General features: G+C 31.9%; 1 protein-coding gene across 1 annotated transcript in view; it reads left to right on the plus strand.

The window, feature by feature from the left end:
• The first annotated feature begins 2,972 nt into the window (after positions 1-2,972).
• Positions 2,973-20,821, plus strand: part of LOC129217531 (cell division cycle protein 20 homolog) — a 44,704-nt gene continuing 26,855 nt past the window's right edge. Inside the window, exons 1-6 of the mRNA XM_054851848.1 lie at positions 2,973-3,075; positions 5,065-5,283; positions 8,157-8,281; positions 10,003-10,147; positions 12,863-12,991; positions 18,133-18,424. Of these exons, the coding sequence (XP_054707823.1) occupies positions 5,079-5,283; positions 8,157-8,281; positions 10,003-10,147; positions 12,863-12,991; positions 18,133-18,424 (896 nt within the window). The 5' untranslated portion in view covers positions 2,973-3,075; positions 5,065-5,078. The remainder of the gene's footprint in view (positions 3,076-5,064; positions 5,284-8,156; positions 8,282-10,002; positions 10,148-12,862; positions 12,992-18,132; positions 18,425-20,821) is intronic.

Below are 20,821 nucleotides of genomic sequence, written 5' to 3' on the forward strand. Positions count from 1 at the left end.
ACATCTTACCAAGAAACCACACGAATAGAGAAACAAAGAAAAAGAATTGAAATAAGTATCAATCAAATAAACATAGAGACACAATATTATTTGCCCTCATGCCCCGTTATCAAGAGTCTTATACCTGCCGAAATTTAAAGAAAATGGCCAAACTTAAAAACCTGGCAAGAATTTGAAAATACCAATTTTTTGCTGGTGATTTTATTCTCCAGATCTGTCAGGGCATCCATCTACAAACCAATCTTCCATAACACGGACACAAGGGCAAATAATTTAGTTAATGAATCCAGAAACATGTTCTGTATGCTCTTTCCATTATTAAACGATAGTATATGGTTTTTAGGTTAGCAAAACAAAATCTTCAAATACAAACTATAACTAGCATGCTTCAACTTTATCAATTACAGCATGAATTAGAAAAAGACTCTGGTATTTTGGCTTTGAAGTTTCAAAACATTGATATATTTGACAAAATCTTTAGATTGAAAACGGCTTTCCCTACATGAAAACAACCTCTGATATTCCAATCACCAAGCAACCAATAAAAGCTCTGTTCAGGCATGAGATTATTCAAATGAGAAAAAAAGAGGAAAATTATTTGAATTAGAAAACAGGACTAATTTAACGGAATTTCCATTAAAAAAAAAAAACTTCATTTGTCTTTGTTTGCTATTGAGAGGGCTAAAATGCTTTCAAAGGGGGTAAGTCTCAAATTATTAAAAGGGGATTACCCCCACCCCTCTCCCTCCTTTCCAAGCCTGCCTTCTAACTCCGCCCATGGAGGGTCATATATCCTATTCCCCTGGCTTTGAAAAGTGCATGCTTTTACATGGTATGTTTTTTGTTGTTTTTCAATAAAAATGAGAATGAGTGAGCATTCATTATCCCCCTGCCCCTTTGGAAAGCTTAGATCATTGAGACATAGATACAGCAAGTGGGAGTGGTTGTTTACGCAGGAATCTTTGCAAGGGAAAGTGAGGGGAGACCAGGTGACTGTGTTCTTAGACGGAAGACCTTTTGCCACAGCTACACTAATTCTCATAGGGATTTAAATAGTCGTCGACCTCAAAGCAGAATACTACTAAATTTGCGACGTACGTCGCAGAACAGATGCCTGAGCCGCAGAACAATTCTGATCAAATGTGAGAGGAAAACTGACAAATTTTCTGCAGAAATTCTGCAAATTTCAGTGAAATTTCTACAGAAACCGCGGTGCAGAAAATCTGCAGAAACCGCGTTGACGAAAAAACTGCAGAAACCGCGGTGCAGAAAATTTGCAGATACTGTGGTGCCGAAAATCTGCAGATACTGCGGTGCAGAAAATCTGTAAAAACTGCAGATTTTCTACAAATATCTTCCAACTCAAGACAGAATTTTTGCAGAAATTCTGCAGATTTCTTAAAATTAGAAAAAAAAATCTAAAACTCTCGAAAATTAAGATAATTTTTCGGAAAGCTCACAATGTTGGATTCGATAAGTCCTTTGTAGACTTTCCCAGTAGATCTTCATCCACTATAAAGAATCTCAATCGGTTTAGGTTTGACACCTTGTTGAAGTTTTTTTGATTTTATAGTTTTTTCATGATCAACTAATTTTCCAAATTCAGTGCTCTATAATTAGTCGTTTGTTTGAAATCTGTGATATTTCCGAAAATATCTCATTTCCACAGAAATAAATAGCAACAGTCCAGTTAAAAAAAAACCTACATGAAACGATTTTGAGTTTTGACACCCAATTTGTGGAAAATGTCACGTTTTTTTCGCGTACAATACTTGAAGTACTTGCAGAACAATTTTGGTCAAATGATTTTACGTTGCAGAACATTGTAAAGTATTCTGCTTTGGGGGTCGTCGATTTTTATTTTTTACCTTCTGCCTGAAATATTTTGGCGATTTTTTTTTCTGTCACCTGCAAGCTCTTAGTTTACTGGTTCATGGATAAGAGTTTTTTTCTTTTTCCAATTTCAACAGTACGTTGTTGAGTTATGCCGATTTAAAAATGGCTCTAAAAGATGCAGTCATTGAGAAATAGAGTTAATATTTCACGCCAAAATCGAAGGACTTAACCACGTGGTACACAGCGGCAAAATTATTAGAAGTTTTCACCTGGAGATAATTACTCCTGCTTCAGCGCATGCAATAGCGAATGAATGGGAGGGCTCGTCTATCTTTCAATGGTCTAAGCTGGAAAAATGAAGGGCCGTGAGCACAAAACTGCTAATTTGTGAGCGAATACTATCTACTTTGACCAGGGACAGACTCGCTCGGATCCTTGAGTGCAAAGCCATTTAAGAGCTCCTATGAGTTATGGTTTCAACTTAAATCATTCATGTAACCCCCTAAAATCCTACAATCTATCTAGAATCAAGTGCACCTTATGACACAAGAGAACACAGAGCAAGTGCATTGAATCAAAATTAAATTTAAAAGTTGCTTGTTTAGGACACGCATTGTGTGCACAATTTTAGCAATGAGAATAAAGCTACTACTCGAGAATTAACTGCAATAGAACTACAAGCAGGACTCTGAATTGCTTTTGTGGTTCTTAATGCCACATATATCGTTATGAATAATTTGATTGAAGGAAAAAAATTCCTCCAAACAGTGGAAACCTACTTCTCTTTAAATTCGATTTTTTTCGTTTTCGACGTCATTGTCAAAATTTCACATTCACAACAAATATAGAGGCTAAAAATAAAATTATAAATTTCCGCACGTGCTTCGTGCTTATTGTTTACGTTTAAATTTTACAGTTTACTTTACAGTTAACAAATACAAAGTGCTATTAAATTTTTTTAAAGCATAATAAGAAGCCTGTCAGCTGAGATATTGCTGTTTTCAAACAAAAGATAAGCATATGAGTCTGGTTAAAGCATATGTATCGCAATTTTTGATTTATTGAGATTTAAACAGTATGCTTTCAAGCACGGAGAAGTGAAGAAGAACATCAATCAAAACCAAAACAACTCAACCGCCAATATTTAAAATTTCTTGCTTTGCTGCTTTAGTAACATGCAAAAGAAATACTTATTGGTTCTCAAAATAAATTCAACTTGAATGTAATTAATCTGAAAATGTAAGTGGCTGATTTTGAGAGCAATATTTTAATGCCCGTTCAGCAATTTTTAAGTAAATATGTAGTAGTTGCCGCACTAGTTTGCTATGTCTATGAAAGCTTGAGATGTTATATATTAGGAATTTCGTAATTATGTCATCGCATTTAAAGTTTATTATCTAACTTATGTATTTTTTTTAAAACATATCGCGGAATTTTCAAAACTTGTTTCTTGAAAAGCTTTTCAAATATGACGAATGCAGGGTTGCCCATACCGCTCAAAAGCGATAGCGCACCACCTTCAAATGCTGTGGAATAACGCCCTCGCCCCCCATCGCAAAACTTTGGATTCCAATGGACCCTCGTTCTCGTGAGCACACCTGAAGAATATTAAAGCCAATTAGCCACAGAAGGAATGGCAAAATTACATACACTAAAATTGCATACACTATTGTGGAAGAAATTGCAAAACAGTTGTGGTCATTGTACAGTTTGTGCCATTGAAATTTGTGTTGAGTCTGTTTAGTTTGATGCACCTCTATGGGTATGTCCAAATAGAGCAATAGGTTGGTTGATTTGGTGACATCAGTGGTGAATGTCCATAGAACATTTTCATATGATCAGCTAACCAGTAGCTCTCATAAAATGCACCTGGTTAGTCACTGGTTTACCGATTACTCTATTCAAGCATACCCTGTGTCACATAATGACAAGGTTCTCGAGTAGGAGCTATGGGAAAGAAAAAAAATCCTTAGAATTTCATGTAAGCCCATTAAAATCATCCTATGTCACATGAAGGTGACATCTGATGTGATTTTATTTTATTACCTAAAAAATTGTCCAAATTGTTTTGTAAAATTTTATCTTTAATTCCTCATACTTTCCACTTCAATAGGTAACAACAGTAAATAAAATTAAATACTTTAGTAATTTTCTTTAATTTTAAAAATACAATCTAAATAAGAATGTTCTCTACACAAATCTACAGTCTACATGAGCAAATTTGGCAGGGAGGTACTTGGGCACCTCAGAAGGAACGTGGGAGTTTCAAATGCCAAAAGATTTCCAAATTGTGTGAATTTTCATTTCAGGACCCGAAAGTGGCGTTAAATGGCTCTTTCTACTCGAAATAATTATAAGATTGTCTTAATTTCAGGCTCATTCAAAAGCCCATGAAAAATATACCCTTGAAATGGATTTACTTCCTTTGAATTTCTAAACCACCAAGGCTGTAAAATCTCCAGGTCGGAAATTTATTTTTAAAATTAATTTCTTCATGGGTTGACATCTGTTCCTTTGTCAGTTTTGTGGGTTCCTTCAGTTAATAATCAAAAGAAAGTAATTATAATTTTTTTGAAAAAGATAATGGAATTGCGTAACAACGCTCGACTCTTATATATAACTTTATAATTTTTGTAGGTGGCAATATGGGATTTGGAAGCCAGTGGGTTTTTTTTTTTTTTTTTTTTTTTGCAGAAAATGTTTTGAAAATCGTAATTTAGCATGCAGTTTTTTATCTAGGTCTGGCAAACCTCTTTCCAATCAACAACCAAGAGGCAGACAGTAAATATGTAGAAAGAATTGGATTTCAACTTTTTTTTACTAGTTTGGTACAAAATCTTTAGAGTTTTGATGCTACATAATATTGTCTGCTTACTTTAACCCTTATACTTATTTCTTAGTTTGCACAAATTCCCAATTGCAAGCAGAAAAGTACAATAATTCATCTCATGTTACACAAAAGGAAGGGGTTTCAACAGATGATTTTTTCAAATCTGAATATGTTTACATAACCCCTACTCCCTCCCATGAAGCAACAAAATTATATGTATAAACACACATGCAAGGGCCTAAAGTTACACTTTCCAGCCTTTTATTTCCAAAACTTTATGAAACCCTCATGAAAAATTTCCCACTGTGTCACTGTTAGTTTCAATATCTTTTCTCTGTCTTACTTATGTTGTAAATCTATAACTTATTTGTGTCTTATGTTTATTTTCCATCTTTTAGTTTTGAGTACCACTATGGCTAACTTCAATCTAGAAAATGAACTTAGTAAAGCTTTAAGTTTAGACGTTCCTTTAAGCAAAGGACCAATTCCAAGATGGCAAAGAAAGGCTATGGAAAAATCTCCTGATTTATCCATGAGCTCCTGTGGTAATAATTCAACTTTGATGAACTTATCAGTGAATAAGAGTGTCTCAAAGCCTAATGCTAGTCCCAAAAAAGGTTTGTAATGTTGAAATAAACATATTTGTTACCTTGTGTCATGCAATGTTCAGGTCAGGTTCATTATTTTGACTGCTTATTTCCTTCTGAACTGATGGAGTTTGCTACTGTACTAGGAATGAAAATTTTTGAGGCAGCAGGGTTTCTGTTATTTTCTGAAAAAACTGAATTTCACTAAAGATGTTCTAAATACAGTCAAACCTCCATATATCAAAATTTTCTATATATCGAAATCAGGGTAACCAAATTTACTTATGCTTGTGCATGTGTAAGCAGGATTGGCAAGGTTTTTACCATCCGGTTCAAAACCCTTGTGTCCAAAAGTGTCCAAAACTATTTTTTGAAAAACCATATTTTGTGAGAAAATATCAAAAACAGAACAAAATGTGTCAAAATTATGTTTTTTTTTTTTTTTTTTGACTATTTAATATATTTATTTAATGTGAACATTCAAGCATAAATATATATATATATAGCTTTTATATATACAGCAGATTTTAATCTAGTTACGTAGAAATTAAATTTTTTTTGTTTCCATAAACCAGATTTTTCGACATTTATGCATGTGTCGAAAGAAAGTAGTCAAAATATAGTGCAATAATTGACTTAAATGCAATAAATGACAATTCTTATAAATATAGAATGTATTATATTAAAAATATGAACCAAAAAAAAGAATAGCACAAGTTTTAAAATATAAGTTGTGTTTAATTATTAATTTCTTGTTCTTTAATCTAAGATTTAAAAAATAATTTTCATTAAAACATCACGCAAAATTTATTTGCCAAAACCATTGAAAAAATGAAGCTTTTTAAAAAATATTGTACATTTAATAACAGTCCTTTGAGTTATAAATGGAACTGAAATTAGTTGTCTTGATAGTAATGTGAATTTCCTTTCATGACTGTACCAACTGTTACAAAAGGAAGTTTTTATGTGATAGAGTTATTGGCATTTTATTTTAAGTAAAATATTTTTTAAATGAACATTTTGGAGAAAAAAACAATTAAACCTCATTAATATTTTTATTTATGCATTACAAATATTGTAGTAAATACAAATTGATTAGATTACACCTCTTTAGCTTTAGCATAGTTTTGGACAGTTTAAGACAGTTTCGGACACTTTTGGACAGTTTTAGACAGTTTTGGACGGTAAAAACCACCTGTCCTGTCCTAAACCAGTTTTGGGCAGTCCAAAACCCAACCCTGATCGAAATTCTAGCAAATTTCTATGTTCATTACATAGAAAAACTTTCTATATATCGAAAAAAAATTTGGGACATTCGTAGATTTTTTTTTTTTCCACTTTTAACTGTTTGTCTCATGAAAACTGAAGGTTACAGGAGAAAATTATGTTCACTAAAGGTTGCTATGAAACTCATAAGGAATCTGGGGTTAAGAGGTGTGTAGATACGTCGTTGTTCCGTTCTGGAGTTCTTAAATTCCCTCAAGTTTATTTCAAATCTTTATTTTAACCAGTAGCACTATCAAATCAGTTTCAAGTTATGCCTTTTCTCTGTTGATTATCATTCCTAGTCATTTTAGCTTCAGTAAAAATCATTCAAGTTAGGTAGAATGATTTTTTAATTTTCTTTCGATTAAATTTTCAAAACGAAACTCCCCCTTATGTTGCAGATCAAGTTGAATTGCCAAAGAATGAAGGTGTATGAAAGCGCAAAAATGTAATTTCTGTTAATTTTTTTAATTATTAATTTTCATTTAATCCGATGCTCGTATAAATTAGAAATAGGGTTTCATACCCAAAAATTAACCTTAATTATTAATGTTTTAGAAGATTTTTATCATAAAATAAGATTTCTATGTATCGATTTTTTTTCCGGCAATTTGCTACTTCGATATATAGAGGTCCGACTGTATTTGGTTTGTATTCGGTATACTGCCTATTTGCCAGACAAACCGAATATTTAAATATCCTGCCCCAGAACAGTAAGCAAATTTAAATATTTGATATTATATTAAATATATAGTGCAACTAATATCATATTAAGAGTTATTTTAATTTGAGTGAAAATCAGGAGATTTTAATTTTTGTTTCTTTTTAGATTTTCTCAAGTCCTATGACTGCACATTACATTTACCTAGATATTAAAGTCATTTAAATATTACACATTAATCAGAAAATAATTCATAATGTTAAATAGCAATAAATATACTCTATTTATCTCTATTTAACATTAACTGGTAATTTTTACCTAAAATATGCAGCTGAAAAAAAGGAAGGCATTTGGATATTAAATTGTACCGCCTTTTAAAATTTTTATTTTTTATTGAAATATTTTGAGCGATGGGTGCAGATTCACAAGGCGAGTCGGTAAATACGAGATAATCATTTAGTTTTATTATTATTTACATAGGTTGGCTGTGCCAGTCAACGCATGACATGACAACTGTTCAAGCCGGAATCAAAACATCTGCGACGACGGTAGCGTTGACAGAAACGAGATTAGAAAACTTCTCCGAAAATAGTGAGTGGCTTGGCAATACTGCCGCCACATCATAATGTAAATTTGTTTCAAACGACGTTTTCTTTTGGCGAGTCCTCCCTCAAACATTATTTTACAACCACAGTACTGCAGACACCAACAAAAAATGTCAAAGATGTGAATGTCAATCTACATTTACCATTTACCATGCTTCATACTCGGTAAGAAAGTCTCTAAGAATTCTTTGAGAAATAACTAAATACTCATTTTAAAAATTGGATTTAAGAAGTATTACTTCTAACACATATAAAAGAATGAACACACCCATTTCTTTTGAGTTATTGAAAAACATGGTATTTTTTCATAAAAACTGGTGTCCTCATGATTTTTTCTCCATTAATGCTGTTTTTTAATTTTTGAATTGCAGATGACTGGGTAAAGAGGCTAACTCCTGGAAGAAATAACAGTACTTCAAAAAGCCCTTTACATCCCCAAGGAGACAGATTTATTCCCAACAGAAGTGCTATGCAATTCGAATTAGGACATTACATGGTATATTTATTTACTCTTTAGTTTATTAAGCCTTACTCATTGTAAATTTTTTACATCATACAGAGTTGCCAACTGCTCCGCAAAAAACGGCAAAACTCAGCGGCTCTGCGATGAAATTCATTTGCTCCACATTTCCCGGCCAAAAGTTTTCAAGCTCAAATTTTGCTATTTTATCATAACAAACATGTAAATATGGGAAATTAAAGATGCTTATACTCAAAGATTGAAATAGTGTTTAAAGCTGTTTTATTAATTTAAAAATAAGTATTTTGACACTTGTGCTTAAAGTAATTTATTGAAGCTAAAAAGCAATTTTAGATAAGTGGTTTGTTATTTTTATTGATTTTTATACATAATACAGACCTGCTCCGCAAAATTTTAAACTGTTCCTCAAAATCACCAAAGATGCTCCTCAAATTGTTTCTCCAAGATTGGTAACCCTGATAATATTAATTCATGCGTTTTCTGTTTTAAATATCCCGGCTTATAAATTTGATTCTCAATTATAAGGATATCTATCATGATTAATATTTCATTTATAATGCTCAGTAAAAATCCTCAAGTACTTAACCTATTCATTTTTTTCAAAAATGACTTTCCAAATTTTTTTTTTTTTTTTTTTTTGTACTGTACACATTAATTCTATGGCTGTACAATGCCTCCTAGTTTTAATTTTATTTTTTACATTGTAAGGATTTTACCTCCCTAGGCATTCGTATTTATCCTCCTTTAGTGTGTCTCAAAAAGTTATTGAGCTATTTTTTTCTACTGAATGACAAAAAAAAAATTAATAATATATTGCTGCTTAAGAAATTTGGAAATTTATCGAGTACAGCTGGCGCCATCCCGCCATCAAAACTGAAACGTCGGATCAGAGTAAAAATAAGTAAAATCTCGAGGGAGAAAAAAATTATGAGAAGGACCAATGCTCGAAATATTTTTTGAAAGACTTTTATAGTGTTTTTTTTTTCTATGGAGCAAAGAAATTCAAAAAAAGAATCTTTCAAAAGAATTAAATTGTTACAATAACTGCCTAATCCTTTGTAAGGGATCTAACAATTTCATGGAAGTTTCAACTTTAGTAGACAAAGTGGATGACAGTGAATGAATACATATAATTAGCATTAACTGTCAATCTTCATATCTCAGTAGTTAACAAACTATAATGTTGTTCCAGGTTTCATTATTTTCTTGCCATGTTTGTATTAATTTTTACTTATGTTGACTTTCAATAATATTATGTCATTGTTCTTTACTTTGATGACTTGATATTGTCACAAATAATCCTTTTACATTGACTCAGTCTGTATTTTGTTCTTTTAATTGCCTTTCTGTGAGGTTAACCCTTTTCTCTCTCCCTTTTATTCATATGTCACTTTCATTTCGTGTATTCAATATTCATATTCAAAATATTTATTCAAAAGATTATAAAGATTTTAGATTACTTTTTCTATTCATTTGTTATATTTCAACTCTGTTGCATTATGTAATTTTAACTCCATAAAATAAAAATTGTAACCATTTTCAGTTACCTTGCAGGTTTAGTCTATTTAAAACAAAAATGAGTTGTATTTTTTTTTTTTAATTAAAATTGGCAAAAACCATGCATGGATAAGGAACATTTTTGTGCATTTTCCCCATGTTGGTTTTGATTTATATTTTTGAATTGCTTCACTTATTTTTGTTACGTGTATTATGTGTTATACTATGTTTGCATATAGTTATCTAAAAATGGTGGAGAAGGAGAAGAAAACTTGAGTCCAAAGTCATCTCACTATAAAAAGACGATGAGCGAAAATCTCAATGGAGATATTTCAAACTTCCGAATTCTTGCATATCAAAATAAAGCTCCACAAGCTCCAACAGGTAACTCTTGAATGTTTTATTTAGATACTATTCCATTATCTCTACCTCTACATAGTATAAAATGAAGTCTCCAAAAAGCGTCTGTTTGTGTGAACGCGCAAAATTAGAGAACTACCTAGCTGATTTCGCTGAAATTTTCACAGTATCTTTCTTTTAGCACCAGAAAGATTTGCATACCATTTAGAAAAAAATTCAATGAGAAGTTCTTTTTTTACTCCAATTTAGGCCCAATTTTCACATAAATTCCCAAATATGGGGGTGAAAATTTGCTTGCACGCATTAGTATTGCATAGCTTTGGAAAGGGTAGAATTTTCTGCATTCTAAGCAATTTGTTTCAATACTCCAACTTGATTACGGCGGGAATTATTTGAATTTTTAACTCGAATTTTTTTAGGCTTAGCTGAAATTTAGCCACTACTTTCATCATTAAATAAATCAATAAAAAGTGAAGGAATTGTCCCACAGTTTTCTTTTTGACACCATTGGAAAAAGTGACATTTTTTACTCCAGATCTAACTCTACCTTTGGTTGAAAAAGTAAGCTTCTAACTCCAAAGGGAAAAAAGTTACAATTCTTTTTAAATCAAGTTCAAAAAATTCATTTCCCTTCAAATTGTTAACCTTTTTCTTTCACATTTTACTTCCTTGAGCTTATTTTCTTTTGTGTTTCTATAGTTATGCTTTTTAAATCCATCTTTCTTGATTTAGTTCCTTAAAAGTATTTTAATATCTATCGTCATTATTTGGGAGAGAAATTTTGCGTGAGGTTTATTTATTTAAGCCTGATTGTTGAATATACGTCACTTGACGCAATTTTTATTTTCAAGGTAGACCATGCGAAGACGGGCAATGCAGCTAGTAAATTATATTTCACTCCTGAAAGCATTTTACCAACTTTTACAAACCAAATCGACATTCATTAGCTAGTGTTATACCGAAAAAAAATTTGACTCTACTAAGTACCAAATAATTAACAGTCAGGGTGCATAGCAGTCCTTCTAGGTACAAATTAGTCCTTATATTTGAAAATGAATTTATGAGATCCCTTGTAAGTGCTTATTATTCTTATGTGTGTATTTTTTCCCCTCTTCTTTCTTTAAGTTATTTTTTGAATAGACACCCATGGACACTAATATTATTAATAAGATAATTGAATGGATTAGAAGTGTCTGGCTCGTTCCACATTCTTTTCGTGCATTTTATTTGTATGACCTTAAACAAGTAGCTAATAAATTAATCTAAATATTTGTGCTAACTGTTGTACAGAGTTTTTTCCCAAAGCAGAATACTACTAAATTTGCAACGTACTTTGCAGAACAGATGCCTGAGCTGCAGAACAATTCTGTTCAAATGTGTGGGGAAAACTCAGACAAATTTTCTACAGATTTCTGTGAAATTTCTGCAGAAACTGCAGTTTTTCTGCAAATATCTTCCAACTCAAGATAGAATTTTGCAGAAGTTCTGCAGATTTCTTTAAATTAGAAGAAAATCCAAAATTCTCGCAAATTACGAGAGTTTGGCGTAAAGCTTGTGAAAATTGTTGAATTTGAAAGGTCATTTGCAGGAACTTTAGATTTGCTTTGAACTTAAAGAAGTTTACAGATTTTGCGCAAAATTCTATCTTGAGTTGGAAGACGAATCTGCAGTTTCTACAGAAATTTCATATTCTAAATCTGAAAAGATTCTAATTTTTCTAGCGTTTTTGGTTCCCCTTTTCCTAATTTCCCCAATCGATCTTCATCCACTGCAATTTCCTCCATAAACATATGTTTTGGAAACATGCCAACATTAAAACACGTCAATCGCTGAAAATTATGTGCCTTGTTCGCGATTTCAATCTTTTTGCATCATGAAAATATTTCAATTATTTAGAAAGTTTTGAAGTGTTTTACTATTAATCTACCCTAACTTGACTCTTTTTATTTGTTATTTTAGTAATTTATTTTTTTAGTAACATTATTTTAATTGCTCCTTCATGCCATGTAAAATTAACCAAAAAAACCTCGCTTAACAACTAGGTTTGGATTTTTATAAAATTTTGTACTTTTGTACTTTCTATGCATTTTAGAAAACATATAAAATATTTTTGGATAATCTCAATCGGTTTAGGTTCCACTGAAATGCATAGCAACAGCGAAGTTTTACTCTTGTATGAAACGGTTTTAATTTAGGGCTCTCATTGTGGAAAAGGTCACGTTGGATGCTTGTGTATACGACGCTTGAAGTACTTGCAGAACAATTTTGGTCAAATGATTTTATGTTGCAGAACATCGTCAAGTATTCTGCTTTGAAGGTTTTTTTAGAAGAAAATATACACTACATGCAAGAGCACTATTTTTATTCATTACTCAAATTCTCATCTTTTGTTTTATTTTCAAACCAAATTCCATGTGAACGAAAGAGTCTTGAAACATAAAGTGAGCCACTACAAAAACATAAAAAGGCCTAACTAAATTCATTTACTAGTGACTGCTCAAAAAGTGAGGGATATAATATAATTTGCACAAATATAGGAATAAAAGTTTTTAACTAAGAAAAGGTAATTCAAGATGAATATTTAGGTTTAAACTTACTGAGCTGATTTTTCATGTATAGTTATCAAAAGGCTCATTTACGAAATATTTTTAAAGCCAATTTTAATACTAATGTTAGTTACAGTATAAGTACTATCAAAGTATTATTTAAAGCATACAGTGCTTAAATTTTACTTCCTAGGTCATGCTAATGGGTTGAAAGTCCTGTATAGTTCTTCGAAAAACCCTGGTTCAACAAAGAAAGCCACCCGCCATATACCTCAGACTCCTGATAGAATCCTTGATGCTCCAGAAATATTGGATGATTATTGTGAGTAATTTTAATAAGTTTTCAAAATCCAGTAATTAAGATTTCGGCTGTGAAAGAAAAGACTTGCTTATGAAGTGTTTAATGTTACAGTACAAAATGTTTCAAATAAAACTCCATACAGTCTAAACCAATTACTATGTGAAATAACTTTTAAGAATGCTCCTAAAACTTTCTTTTTTTTTAATTATCTGTATTGATTGATTGGTATAAACATTGCTTTAATTACAACTTTGGTGAAGTATTTTATCTCATTTACATGTGATTCTTTGTAAATAGAAATCAGGGAAAATTTTAGTTGCACAAGATCAAGTCGGCAAAAGTGATTTCGCTATTACCAGACATGTGATTTTTCTGTATCTTGACAGAATTCTGTATTTTCGGTTATTTTGAAAAACAAAAACTTCGTTTTGGTGAAAATCCGTATTTTTATCCCCTTGAAGAAAAATCCTTTCCGTGCATGCAGCTACTTAACCAACAAGTGCAGCGTTTTCCTGCACTGTGATTCGTTTAACTTGATTCAAATCGGTATAGTGATGCCTACTCCACATCAGCTCATTCTCTACTTAACCAACTGGCAGTTCGAGTGGTTAGAGCACGCTGCGTAATCCTGTGCTGCGATTGGTCAAAAGCGAATACGATCTAAGTGGGGAAATAGATCCTTTCGAGAAAAAGGTAAACAAAGTGATTATTGTTGTGTTATGATTTTAGTTGTGCATTGAACACGCTCTTGCAACAATTTTGAATTTTATTGCTCATCTTTTTTTGAATTTCTTGCAAAAAAGAATGTACATTTGATAAAGATTTTGGAAAAAGAACAAATTTCGATCGTGTTGGGTGGATTCCAATCCTATGCTTCAGAAGTGGATGATGACACTTGGAACAAAATACTTAGGAAAAATAATTTGTATGGCTTACAAATAAGATTAAATTTACAAATTTTTACTGCCCATGTTTACGTACCAGCTCCATATATAAACTGTGATTGAACTCTTTTAAAATCAGTTTAAATTAAAAAATCCATTTAACTCTAATTTGATTTTTATCTCATATAAGACTTGTTTATTTCTCCCTATTTTCTATCATCTTTACTAAATTTGATTTGAGTAATATGCATCTATATTAAAATTTGTTTTATCTCATAGTTTTTTGGTGTAGTAATGCTTGAAGTTGAAATAAATTTTTCAGTAGTTTTTAGAATAGGATAGATTAGTTTTGTTAATCTTTTTAGTCATGAATAAACATATCAAAGACATCTTATATTTCCTATAAATCCTATATTTCCCAAAAAAAATCCTATATTTTTTGGTACCCCAGAGAAATTCTACACCTTATGCATAACGAGTTATGTGACCTTTCATTGAACGTTATACCCTGCTTCATCAAAAAAGAAGCTCTTGAAGAAAGAACTGAAGATTTACTTGAGTTAGATCCAATAAAAGATTTGAAGTTTCATGTTGATAAAACGTTCCCTTGATAGCCCCAAAAGTACCAAAAAAACATTTATTCAAGTTAAAAAATATTAAAGTATCCTGCCCTTGGCCTGAAATTCATAATTTTCTTCAAAACCTAATATTTTTCTTTATATATATTTTTTTAAAAACATAAGGTAATTTTTCAGAAATTATAAAGCTGAAAAATATAAACAATAAATGGCTCTTATGCAATATTTAAGTCTCCCACAAGGTACCCAAAAATACGGGGGGTTTTCATTTGCAAATTTTGATTTAAATATGTGTTTGCTAATAATTTTTGAAATTGGTTTTAATAGAAATTAATGTATATAATTTATTTTAAAAAATAAATAGAAAAAATCAATTTTTTGAAAAAAGGCCTCCTGCTGTATACCTTAATATTTTTTAATTTGGATAAATGTTTTGTGGTACATATGGGGCTATAGAGGCAAGGTTTTCATGAAATTTCAAACTTCCTAAAACAAAAATTCTCAATTCAGCCTAGTACATAAGTGTTGGTTCATAATTTCATATGAAAGTCTGCACGGGTTGGTATTGTTAAAATTATATGAAAATTTTTACAGTTTTGACATAAAAGGGAAAATATAAGAGGGTGTGCAACTTGAAAATACATTTTTTTTTGGGGGGGGGGGATACACTCTAATGTACATCTATGACGAAGGTATTCGTAAGAATGTAGCAGATAATCTGTCAATAAATATTGAAATTTCATCTTTTACCAGAAGGATGAAAAGCTGCACTACCCTAATATGACCAAACTTGTTAAGGCAATCCTGACTTTCTTTCATGTCCAAACTTCCGACGAGAGAGGCTTAACAAAAGAATTGTAACTAGTGACAAACCAAACATGAATTTAGACACAATAGGTTGCTCTCGAAGTGATAAGACTCGGTAAAACACCCTGTGGTAGATGTTGATGTCAATTTAAAAAATGATCCAGTTGTACAAAGTAGCACACCTGAAATATAAGGAACAGAAAGAGAAAAAAATCTGGAAGAAATAAGAAGAAAAAATATAAAACCTAAATCAAATGATGTAACAAATCTTCTTGAAAAAAATTTAAAGGATTTAAGGAAAGCATTAATTCAGCTCAGGCAATGATAGATGAGGGGAATACGAAATTAAAAATTAGGACTCAAATGTAAATGCATGATTGACATTGAGGCGGGGCAAGCCGTAATTGATGCTGGTAATAAAATGTTTTAAAGCTGTTCAGAAAGAGTCAAGCAGTTCTATGTAATTTGTTGCTAAACCATTTTGATTTTTAATTGAAATAAATTGTCATTTCCCATAATATTATCATTGTTTTTATTTATTCATAGCTGCCAAGTGCTCCGTTTTTCCCGGAGTTTCTCCGATTTTTATTGCGTACTCCGAAAATCCGATTTATTCCAAAAAACTCCGTTTTTTGACTTTGCTTGTACACTTTTCGATTTCTGAGGGAAAAGAAGAAATTTCCCTATCCTGGAAGGTAGGAATTGTGCACAAACTCAACAAAATAGGAGGCAATTTAATGCCCTGGAAGCATTAGTGTCAAGATAAACACTGATTGGGAGCGCTAATCGATCGGAGAACATCGTTTTTTCATTGAGCATTTCAGCTACGTGCAAAACGTAGCCGCCATGTTTGGTCATTCAGAAGATGGAAGTAGACGATGCTTAAGTGCTTTCGTTTTCAAAGACAAAGCAGAATTGGGGGTTTCTTTTAACTGCAAACTAATGAAAATCAGCAAAATGTGCTGCAAAATGTTTTTTTTTTGGTTATTTTAAGTAATTTTATTGAGAAATGAAAACAAGTATACTATTTAAAATTTCATCTTATCCCTATTGCTTTGGACACGAATGTGCTAAAGATTCTCAATTAAATTGTAGTTTCATGGGGATTTTTTATTTTTAAATTATTTTCATGCAACAAATTCAAAATTTTATATCTAAATTTTTGACTTAGTCGCCATATTTGGTCATTTGCGAGATTTAAGTACACAAAACTCTTAAAGTGGCCAAGTTTTCAAAATCGGAATAAGATGTTTATTGCAATGCAAACTATTGAAAATAATGCGAAATGGGCTTTTTTTTTTTCGGAAAATTCTTAATTTTTTTCTTGAAAAATGAAAAAAAAAATTCTTCAGAATATTATGTTATCCTGATTGGTTTGGATGCTAATGTGCTAAAAACTGTCTATTTTATCTAAATTTTAGTTTTTTTAAGGATTATTAGTTATTTATAATTACTTTTAATGCAACAAATTCAAAAATCTATCATCTTAAATTTTTTGCATTGTTGCCATGTTTGGTCATTTGCAACATGGAAGTAGACAAGACTATTAATAGCCTAAGTTTCCGAAAACAGAATTGGTTGTTTGTCTCAATGCAAACTATTAAAAATAACAAATGGCAAAAAGTTATGGTTTTTTTTTTTTTTTTTTTTTTTGAAAGAGAAATTTTATCTGTATTTGATCCTTATTGCCTCGGAGGCTTTGTTATAAGCTGAAACCATTTCATCTAAAATGAAGGTTCCTGCTGACTTCTCATTTATTTATTTATTTATTTAAATAAATCAGAAATCTATTTTAACTTGAATTTTCCATGTACAAAAAAAGTATTGAATGACTATTTTAAAATGTGTGAAGTCCTATTCATCTATTTTTTTCATGAAAGTTGTAAAAACTGCCCCATCTCCCCTCCAGTTTGTGTTTCAAAACTTGGTGACAGTTGTGGCCCCTAAGTTTTTGGAGTCTAGTGGCCACTGGCCACTTAGAAGATTTCCAAGTCTTGACCTTTACTATGAAGTTGCTTTACTTCCAAGTATAAGAAGTAATCATGTTTTTTTTTTTTTTTTTTTTTTTTTTTTTTTTTTTTTTTTTTTTTTTTTTTATCTTCAATATGTTCTTATGCAATGCATTTTCAATACATGTAGGATATGTATAAAGGAATATTTTTAAAAAGGGTTGCAGTTTTATTAAATCAAACACTAATCTTGTTTTTTTTTTTTTTTTTTTTAATTTTCAATATGTACCTACGTAATGATGCTTTTTTAATGTAAAATATTTTTATCTTATACTTGATTGTAGTTATGTTGAAAATCTAACATGAAAATTCAGAAACGCATTTTAAGGGTGCTTAGAACTTATAGAAGCTTACGGTACAGAAGGAAGGTTGAGCACAGGCCACGATTTGGTGCTCCTATTTTAACCCTCATTGCTCCTATTTTTTCCCTTAAGTGCTCCTATTTTTTTTATTTTGAGGTTGGCAGCTATGTTTATTTATTTTTTGCATGTGAGAAATTCTATCTGATTAATTAATAACTGACATTCCTAAGATCCTTTTTTATTGTTTTGAAAAGTTCATGCTTTTTTATACGCCCTGGTATTATCTACCCTGGTTATAGCAGTTTGTTTATGTTATTTATGAAAGTATGTCGTGACGCCGTAGTATTTCAGTATTTTTTTCCTTCAGTGTGTCATATGTCTGTATTACCGTGACCACCCTGAATGGTTCAAAGCTTTTTAGCACATCTTAGTAAGAAGTGTTTTCGAACCGTAGTCTTGCAAAACAAACTTAGCTTTCAATCATGGATGGCAAAATTTGCATGTCTTTAAATTGATTTGTGCTCATATTTATTTCGCTGAAAAATATTATTCTTTATTCTCATTGAGATTTCTCCTCCTTAGATTTAAACTTGATTGACTGGAGTTCCCTTAACATACTAGCAGTTGCTTTATGTGGAACAGTATTTTTATGGAATGCGAGCTCGGGTGAAATACAGCAACTTTTAGACATGCCATCTCAAGATGAGTATGTTTCCTCAGTTTCTTGGTTACCAGAGGGTAATATTCTTGCTATCGGAACAAGTTCTGCTGAAGTGCAATTGTGGGATGTTTCTGCAGAAAAGAAAATTAGAACAATGAAGAGTCATACTTCAAGAGTACCATCTTTGTCATGGAATACTTATATACTATCAAGGTAATACATCACTTCAAAATGACAAATTTGTTGCAGTGCTCCTCAAATTTTATTTACCCAACTAATGGAATACAGGAAGCAATACTGTAATTTAGAAAGAAATATTTGGGGTAATTCTCCTTTTTAAAGGGTAGATATCCTAGTCAGGGTTTTCATCAGTAAACTAAAAGTTTTGAGTTAAAATTTTGAAGTTTGAAAAAATAAATAATTATATAGATTTTTTTCCTATTCAACTAATATTTTATTATAAAAATAGCATACATAAATATGTATATAAACAATGTATTGTAAAGTATTTTAACGTGAAAATAAAAATAAGATCAATTGAAGTTTATGTAAGTGTGTTAATAAATCAAATGAGTGTTGAAATAAATTATAATGCATGTAAAAGCATTAGCATTTTTGTAATAGCATTTATAATAAGTGCACTTATAAAATTAAAATGTAGAAACAAAAAGTTTTTAAAGGTTAAAGTTGCAAAACATTAAAAATTATATTTCAAAAGAAAAACTACTTCATATTAAAAGAAATGTTGCCATGAAGTGAAATCTGTTCTTGCAATACAAATACAAATGCAATGATCAGCAGCAGACTCTGACTAGGCTGTTCCCCCTAGGCGATTTATTAGTTCTCAATGAAGATTAATGGCCCTTTTAAAGCTATCTACACTTTTGCCTATTATAGCCTCTTCCGGTACACTGTTTTGAGTACCTACAACCATACTAAAGTAGTAATTTTTCTTAATTTGTATGACATTAATATATCTATAAAATACACTGAGTACATAAATATTTTACTATGGGGTGAAAAACGGTTGCTGTCTTTCTCGACCTGTCTTCTGCTTTTGACCGAGTTTGGCGACAAAAACTCATCCACATTGCCTATGAGGCTGGCATCGAGGGAAATTCACTCGTATGGATAAATGACTTCTTCAAAAACATGGGCTGGTGTACCACAGGGTCTTGAGCCCTCATCTCTTTCTCCTCTACATGAACACAATCGATTCCTATATCCATAAGAATACCAAGATCGCCTGCTATGCAGATGATATTGCTATTTGGTGTACAAATCAAGATCTCAATTCCTCCCAGAAATGTCTGACTCTTAGCCTGAAAGGCACTGCAACATGGGTTACAGATCTCAAACTTGCTATTAACCCCAATAAGTCTAACTACTGTGTTTTTTCAACTGATCGGAAAAATCATGGCACCTTCCAACCGGTCTTAAGAATTGAGGACTCCATTATTGTTGTTTGCAAATCCCAAATACCTGGGAGTGATTCTAGATCCAGAATTGAGATTTACAAAACATCTGAAAATCACAGCAAATAAAGGTCTAAAGAAATTGAACATCCTCCGCAAACTCTGTGGCACAAACTGGGGATCAAGATCATCAACATTAAAAAGTACCTACTTCGCTGTCATCAGGCCAATACTTGAGTATTGCTGCCCTGTTTGGGCACATGCGTCCGATTCTGCCAAAGACATTTTAGCTTCAGTCCAATATAGAGCATCAAAATTATCATTGGTGCAGCGTCGTCTGCTAATAACACCAAGGTTGAACTCGAAAGTGGTCTTGTTTCCCTTGAGAACAGACGGAAATTTGCTACTTTGATGTTCACAAATAAAATCAGAAGCCACTATAAAGACCACATTGCTTACAGAGCTTTCGATGGATGCTTGGACAGGCACATCAAGGCTCCAGATATCATTAACGCTGCAGTTAGACAGGGATATCAGAGAAGCTATTCATCTTTCCCATTCTTCCTTGGACGTAACTCAAGAACCACTCTTTCCATTTAGACCTCCTAAGAGTACTAAAATCAATACTTACCTATTTAAACCATGTTTTAAAAAAGAACCTGCTGAAATCTTATTAGAAAAAGGCAAAGACACTTGCCAAAGAAAACAGTGTATTAATCTACACAGATGGTTATTCTGACATTGACTGTAATAGAGATGGCGCAGGCATCTCCATCATTTATCCCTTAGGAAATAACGTCAAATTTAAAATACCCTGGCCAGACCACCTCAAACTTAACCAGCAAACTCATTGCTATTAAAGCGGCTCTTTCTTATTGTCTCTCTTCCCCTACTCCTAAAAACCAAATGGAAGAAATTGTGATCTTTTCCGACTCAAAATCAGCACTCGAAGCCATACGTAACGGTGTGACAAGACTGACGCAAGTAATTAATTTTTTTCTCCACTCACTCAACATAACTTGTGTTCTCCAGTGGATCCCCACTCAGGTCGGAATCGAGGGAAATGATTTTGCAGATGCCCTAGCAAAGGAAGCACGTGACCAAGATCAACCTCTTACAGCCACCTTCACAGACGTGAATGCTGTTGCCAGGAGAAGGATCTACAGTCAGCTTTTCAGCAAGGCAACAATCCCCG

The sequence above is a fragment of the Uloborus diversus genome, chromosome 2 (assembly GCF_026930045.1).
Source record: "Uloborus diversus isolate 005 chromosome 2, Udiv.v.3.1, whole genome shotgun sequence".
In the NCBI taxonomy this organism is placed as follows: Eukaryota; Metazoa; Arthropoda; class Arachnida; order Araneae; family Uloboridae; genus Uloborus; species Uloborus diversus.